Source organism: Gouania willdenowi, chromosome 22 (assembly GCF_900634775.1).
Source record: "Gouania willdenowi chromosome 22, fGouWil2.1, whole genome shotgun sequence".
In the NCBI taxonomy this organism is placed as follows: domain Eukaryota; kingdom Metazoa; phylum Chordata; class Actinopteri; order Blenniiformes; family Gobiesocidae; genus Gouania; species Gouania willdenowi.
In genome coordinates this window covers 12,663,707-12,671,834 of record NC_041065.1, presented here as the reverse complement: position 1 = coordinate 12,671,834, position 8,128 = coordinate 12,663,707, and the positions used below count along the sequence as shown (strand labels likewise).

Sequence of the window (8,128 nt, the reverse complement as noted above, 5' to 3'; positions counted from 1 at the left end):
TAATATATACATATATATATATATATATTTTTTTTTAAATTATTTTTATATATATATATATCCTGGGAAATACATTACTAAACACTTAAATTACTAGAAGTTCTTGTAAAATTGTCTTGAATTCAACCTGAATATATTTGTAATGAATACAAATATTATATATAATATACAGATATGAGCCTTTTTGATTGACTCTAGCAGTAGAACAGTGATTATAGAAGTTTTAAGCTCAAGTACCCCCTTTCTCTTTCTATTTCTAAATCTAAGTACCCCCTTTGTCCAGATACAACATTTTGCACAGAATACTTTAAAAACAATGAGAGTTAACATTAACACACATTTTACAGAAACTTATTTTGGTACTTCAGGTGCATTTGCACATTAGCTAAACATTTAGTTTCACTCGTGACATTTAGATGTTACATTTCACATTTAGATTCAGTTTTAACATTTCACATTTAGATCTAACATTGACATTATATTTTTATGATAAAGAACAATGAGGGAATCATGGAATGAATGAGAGTCAACACACATTTTAAAGAATCTCATTTTCTAAATAAGTGGAATAAAACAGTTAGTGGCTTCTGAATAGATTTATTTCTACACTTTTTATTATATCTGGTCATCTCTCGCCTGGTGTGGGACAAAGACTGAACCTTTCTGTTCATGTTTTGATCAAGATCATATTATAATGACAATTTTTAACCAAAAATGCAAGAGTCCCCATATTTTTAATGCTTTTATTTGCTAATTTTCAACTTTCTCTCAAGTACCTCCTGTAGTACTATTGCGTACCCCTAGGAGTACACATACCCCCATTTGAGAAAAATTGCCACACCAGGTGCCACAGCTGGTAGCTGAGAACAGCAAACCAGAGCTATAGATTGTACAGGTTTATCACATCTGGACCAAAGACAGAAAAAACATCTTTTCTTATGAGTTTCTATTCGGTTACAACAATCATATTGTAGGGTCAGGCTCAGGCTGGTATTAATGGTGTCATTTGTGGGGGTTGTTTTTGTGGCAAATTAAACTTTTAGTATTAACTGAGCATGCTTGAAACTCATCCTACTTGAGTATTGTTCCTAATTGTCATCTTCCCAATACAGTCTTTGTGACACATCCACTGATTATGTCAAAAACAGCCCAAATCTGCCCAAAAATGTGTTCACTTGGGACTTTACCTACCAGAGTGACCAGAAAATGGTTTTTTGTAAAAGTTCTAATTTGCACACAATTGTATCAATAAATTCAGCATTAAAGAAAGTTTATACAACATTATATACAATTTACATTATACCAAATACCAAATTTGACACATGATTTAAATCAGGGGTCTGAAACTCATATTATCTGGGGGCCACAGTAGGCAGAGTCTGGGTGAGGCTGGGCCGCATTAGGCATTCCACAAAAAAACGTTGGTAAAAAAAAAAAAAATCTTCATAAACGTCATTACTGACAGTTCTTTAAAGGTAGGGTAGGTGATTTTTGAAAGTTAGCATGATTTTGAATGTAGCCTCCCCAACGGCTCTGCCTTTACCCCCCTCGCCCCTCCCCTCTGTGCTCCGTCTCACTCACATGCATGCGCACAGCTGCTGCAGAAGAGGAGCTCAGCTCATCGCTTGTATTGTGTAGAAACTACGTTGTCTCATGTCTTATTCAGCAGTAATTAAACAATAAACTTTACCTTTATATATGTTAAAAAAACGTGACCAAAAACTCTGTTTTAACTGTCAGCGGTGACATGCTTTCAGTGTGAGCTTGTGAATTCAAGGGGTTGTTTAAAAAGTGTTCTGTGTTGAGGACAGGTTTGAATGTCCACGCTCTGAAAGCGGCGTCTTTGTTACTCCGCATTGTTTAAAAAGATCTGTAACTTTTTTCCTGAAGTTCTTTCCCACAATGACGTAGAGGATTGGGTTCAAAACGCTGTTAAAGAAGGCCGGGTAGTTGGAAACCAGTTTGCAGATGTTCACGACATTAGTGATGTAGCACCCTCCTAAAACTTCAATGCGTAGGAGCCAGATCATAATCGTGACCAAGTGGAAAGGTATCCAACAGATGAGAAAGGCCAGGAGGACCACCAGCATCAGAGTGGTGGCCTTATGTTTTGTTTTGTCAGCGTTGAGCCTCGACATAATCTTGGTCCTCAAAACCCGAATAATCTTAACAGTGCAGAACAAGATGATAGAGATGGGGATGATGAAATTTAACACTGTCAACATTGCTTCAAAGCCCACAGCAAAATGTTTGCTGGGATAGTACAGAAAACAACCACTATTGTTATACTTTGGGAAATAGTTTACTTCCCGGAAGACAAATTCGGGAATGCTCATGATCAAACCAAAGCCCCACATTAGCAGACACCCCAGCCAGGCATACTTTGGTTTACGCATTCTTCCATGTGACATTGGATGTACAAGGGCTATGTAGCGATCTATGCTAATCAAAACAAGGAAGTAAATGCTAGAGTATACATTGATCTTAATGCCTACATTAACAGCTTTGCACATGAACTGACCGAAAGGCCAGTTATAATCATTGGCATAGCTTATGGCCCAGAAGGGCAAACAGGACACAAGGACAAGGTCAGCAGCCGCCAGATTACCCAGGTAGATTTCAGCCACAGTGCAGGACTTCTTCTGCAGGAAAAACACCGTCAAGACCAAAGTGTTGAGAACAATTCCGAGCACTGCAATGAACATCATGTACACTGGCTGCCCTGTATTGAGCCACTCCCAGGCTTCTGAGTGCGGACAATGAGACTCATTGGTGTGGTTGAGCTCTTCATACAGTAGCGTCACATTGAGATCTGGAAAACTGTAAAAGATTAAATAAACATCAGTTGTTAATGAGAAATTAACACATTACTGTTGAGGTATGTGACAGAATCAGTGTTATAAGCTGCTGCTTTTACTATCTTCTTTATAAAATACAGGATTCATTCATTCTCTACAGTTATTGTATTTGTAAAGGAATCATATAGGCTTTGCACTGCACTTTACTTTCACCTCCCGCTAACTCTAATAAGCATTTTGATCCCACCACTGTAGGCATTTCTCTAAAAATCAGGACCTTTGGACAACGCAAAGCAGCTTTCTCTGTTAGTGCAAGCGACTAGAAAACAGACTTTGGGTGTGTGACTCACAGATTCAAAATCATATTTCTTAAAGGAATTTGTTATGGTAACACATACAGTAACAACATTTCTATTTCGCACTCTCATGTTTAACATGTCAGCTTTACGTACTATGGCTTCAGATGTGAATTAAGTAAATGTAAAAAAAAAGGCAATGGAGAGCGAGGTTGTTTCTACTTCAGTCTACATTCTTTGACACCCTTTTCAAAGTGAACGGATGCATGTTTTATTTGTTTATTGGATTATGTTAGGGTTAGGGTTATAATCACAGTACGGAGGTAAACTCAGATCGTGACACCAGTTTATGGACCAGAATGCGCACCCTCACCATGCCAAGGGAGAAAGATGCCCAAAGACCAGACACCCCACAATGACACCTCACAATCAAAAGGCAGCAAAAGCACAATAAACACCTCTCTGACATCTACACTCAGTGCAAACTCAGAGAACACACCATTGAGCTGCCGTCTGCAGCTTACTCTATGTGCCACACTATAAGATGTACACAGTGCCTGTGCCACCCTCGACCATGAGACATCAACACAAGAAAATGCAATCAGGGAACATTCCTCAATCCCAACACAACTAGCGACAAGTGTTACCTTCGTGGGAGTCTTAACTAAACAGAAAGCAACAGTTATTCATCCCTATTAAACAAAGGCAGTGGTTATTTGGTAGCTGTATAAATATACGGACCTTCTATCCATACGCAGCGCCCCTCATTGGCCAGTTTAGATCACATGATAGGTCAGGCATTGGTCAGTTTAGGTCATGTGACTAAGACTAACCCTAACCCTAAGATGTGTGCTTTCTTAAACGTACCAATAGCACAGGGGGTTGTCCGTACGGCAACCGTACAAATACACTTTCTTAAACAAACCATGAAAAGATAAATAACTTAGGTGCACAGCTGGGCACCAGTCTGGGGTACGGTGGTGGTCCTTGTGAGATGTCTGAATGAACTTGTACTGAGGATCATCACTGCCGGCTCCCTTTCTGCCTCTTCTGTCAGGCAGGTTTATCTTACTGAATCACGGCCCTGAATAATGAGGGAATTTGATCCAGCTAAATGAATTGTGGTCAATCCTGAGCGTAACAGTGCTCCGCCGCTTCTCGAGGGACAACACGCCTTCCGTCCATACGCTGAAAAATTTACATAACTTGCTGCACCATAGTGTTTATTTGTGCAGCATTGAACCTCATCGTACTTACCAGTCAATCATATTTGATACATATTTGACCTCAGAAACTTAATTGCAATATCCTTGTAATTTGATAATTTACTAAAATTTAACAGTAAAATGTATCTTATCAATAACAATATAATTTTAAAAATTATTTTATGATACAGTGTGTTGTAGTCTACACAATGTTTTAAAGCATTTATTAAATGTGTTTATACAATAACTATCACATTTATTTTAAGTTTCTCTACACAACTCTCCACAAATGGCATTTAAAATTATACAAACAGAACTATTACTCTAAGCATCAAAAGCAGCATGGAAACAGACCCTGTTGTAAACCAGCTTGTTGCAGCGTAACTCTTTGACGTGGCATTAATTGTTTTAAAGTAGAAAAAAATCTGTTTTCTTTAAACATAGAAGTCTCAGCTTTGTAAATAATGCAATTACAAGAAGAAATTAAATCACACTAAACTACCAAAATAGTTTGTTCAGTTCTTATTTTTAAAAGCATCTTCTGAAATTGTAAATAACTTAACAAATTAAAAACAAATATAAAAAAGGAAAATGCAATTCATAATTAAAACAAAGGAAAGCTAAGTTTATTTTGTTTTCTTTCACTATGTTTTCCTCAGAATACAAAACATTTTTCCCATTTTTGTGTTAAGGTTGTATAAAATACATTTTACAAAATCAAAATACATTACAATTAGTCATACCTTGTAGGTTGAAGAGTCATTTCCTCTGAGTGTGTCCAGATACTCTTTCACACTGTTAACAGTACCGTACTGGTCTGTCTGCCTTTGACTCCTTCTTAAAGTAAGCCATAATTTATGCTGACGTCAGCACAAAAGGGAAGGCTAGTTTTTTTCTAGATGACTAGAAAAGTTTTTTTCCCAAGGGAAGAACTAATTGAGTCTGGTGGTGTGGGACTTATCAGAAACCAGATGGAAGTCAGTCTCTGATGATGGGCTGATGTGGATGTGATGGGTCTCATGTTTTTGTCTTAGTTTTCAGCAGCGAAATCTGGCTTTGTCATCCAGGGAGGGCAGGCTTCATCGGGGGTTAATTTAATGAAACTACACAAAAACTAATAGTCTTTAAAGGGACAGAATTATGAAAAAAAAATTTTTATGGTTTTGCTACAGTGATATACATTCCTTTAGAATCATTCAGAGGGCCAAAGTTGTAAACATTATGATTCCTCCTTCCTTTGCAATTCCACATTTTGTAAAATGTCAGCTTCAAACAGGCAAGTTGAATTTTTCTCACCTTCTGACTCATAAGGTGGAAACTCCTCCTCCTGAAATTCCTGGCTCTGCTGTGTTCTAATAACCAGTGATTTTTCATGTTGTATAATATTAGTTTATGTATCATCAAATACATAACCATTATAATATAGTATTGTCCTTACATTATCTTATCTTTCTATATTTGGAATGCTTTAATTTTTCCAAATTTTCAATGATCTTGAATTTGATTTGATTTGTAATGCCTCATATGTTGATTTCAAATCAATCATTCAAAGGGTTTGTAAAACAGTTAGCAAAGAATTGTTGATATTAAACAGCAATTTACACATGCTTTTTTTTATCCTGAGTTACAAACCTGGTTTTTGAGGTGTGGATTAAGGAAAATCTATGGAGAGCTTTTATATTGTTTCCTTGGGCTTTTCCTCCCTCTGTCAAAATACAGCAAGTTCTTTTTGTAATTCCTCTGTTTATACTTCTGCAATGAACGTAAAAACTATTTTGAGGCGATAAGTTATGGGAAAAGGAACTTTAGACGTAGATGTATACAGTTGATCTGTTTTTCATGACTAAAAGTATTATTTTCAAGGTAACCAAACTCTTGTTTCAATTAAGTATTTTATTGCAAACTGGGACACTGGCATTTTAACCCAACAACACAAATAACTTCTGCGTAGCTTCGAGAATATGAATAATTCTTGTTTTGGGGGCTTGGGGATATTATGCCTCGAAGCTTCTAAAGCTATCAATCAAATGTTTTCAATGAGCTTTCTCGCTGTCTATGGAACTGTCACAAGGCTCGTTTTCCTACGAATGATATGATCACAAAACCCTCCGTCCCTGTATCAGATTCATATAAAAAGAAGCAGTTAGCACTTTCCCGTATATAAAGTTCTCTATCTCATGTGTTTTTTCTCATTAGTGATCAAACCATTTGTTTATTAATCCCAAGGGTACACCCAGGACTGAACGCAGGTCTGTCATTTATAAAATCCCAAACAACCTTAAAAACATGTTTTTTCAAAATACAAGACTTTCTCTTGTTGTAACAAATAAGGCATTTCCCATTTTACTGTTCCTCTTCCTCTATTTCTTAAAAAGATTAGAATGTAACTCGTACTTATGGGAGCTTTATTTATTCCTTACAAATTAGATTGATTGCTCTGTTAACTTAAGAGGGTATTTTATTTTCTGTCCATGGATTTTCCATGAATGCCAGCTAAAAAGGAAAAGGAAACTGGTTGACTAAACAAAGAAGCAAATGTTATGCAACAACTTTGCTCAAAGGATAATACACCAACATTAATGGCTCATTATTGCAAACCCTGGACTCCCAAAAAGTAATTTTATTCCTTCTTGATGAAAGGTGAAATGCTTTTGATATAGAACCTTTACCTTTGTTCAACAATACCCAGAATTAAATAAGGTGTCATATATTTCTGTTTCAGAGACATTTTGTTGAAAGGTTTTTTTTTTTATCATCTTATTCAGAATTGTGACAATTCCATCTTCCGGTTGTACCATTAACCTGCAGTAATTCAACGGTTAGTGCAGAAGTCATTAAAGACGTACGGCTGTGTCCATGACAGCTAGAAAGAAGGATGTGGAAAAGCTAGTAAATATAGAGCTAGAAAAGCTATAGTTAAAATAGTAAATGCTCTATTCTTTTCATATGAATCCAATACACCAATTATACATGCTGTGTTGGAGCAACTGCCAACATAATAAAGAGTGATTATAGATCTACTTAGAAGCTTGTGGCAATTTCCTTCATCTTGATCATGCATCTAATGCAAACAAATGATATACCAGATTAGTATTTAGCCATTCAAGCCAGAACAGTGTTTGAAAATGACTTTGTGTTTACTTCCCTCTCTACTCAGCTGCACTTTGAAACCCTAACCTCATTGAAACAGCTTCCATAAGTTGTCTGAAAGAAAAACGGAAATATCAACTAAAGTCTGAGATGTGGTTTAAGGATGGAGTCATTCCATTTTCTGCATTGTTGGTTCCAAATGCATTTTTTGCTTAGACAGACATGCTATTAGCAAAAATCAGATCAGGTGGGTGGTTGAGTTAGTGGGCGTACGTTGGGCTAGCAGCTAGGCTCTCGGTCCCATGGGCTCATGCAGGTTTCTCTGTGTGTCCTGTAGTCTCTGGGACATCTTGTAGAGCTGTCCATCACTTGTTCTTAAACCTTGTTTTGGTTCCAGGGACTTCTAATAGGAGAAAACATTTTTTGAGGACCCCCTCATAATCCTCTTGTCAAAAACAGAGATTTTTTTTTATTGCCAATTGTACCCCTAATAAATGCCATAGGAAAGATATTTTTTTTCTATGCTTCAACTTAGATATGTAGGCTCTTTTTAGTAGAAAGGAACCTAAAGAGTACACAACCATAGGCCTACTCTTGTATTTAACATAAAATGTGTTTAATGTATTACCAATAAAAACATGTGCACATTTATTGCATACAGTATACTGTACATTTAACATTTGTTTTATTGGTGCATTAGTCCTTATATGTAGTCATGTACTTCTGTAATGAACCTTAA

The 8,128-nt window shown here is 36.5% G+C and overlaps 1 protein-coding gene across 1 annotated transcript; it reads right to left on the bottom strand.

The window, feature by feature from the left end:
- Nucleotides 1-241: 241 nt before the first annotated feature.
- On the bottom strand, nucleotides 242-5,131 carry LOC114456591 (B2 bradykinin receptor-like). Its single transcript, XM_028438458.1, has 2 exons — nucleotides 5,043-5,131; nucleotides 242-2,820 (listed from the first exon to the last, which is right to left on the bottom strand). The coding sequence occupies exons 1-2, from the start codon at nucleotides 5,060-5,062 to the stop codon at nucleotides 1,785-1,787; spliced, it is 1,056 nt and encodes a 351-aa protein (XP_028294259.1). The 5' UTR covers nucleotides 5,063-5,131; the 3' UTR covers nucleotides 242-1,784.
- Nucleotides 5,132-8,128: the final 2,997 nt, after the last annotated feature.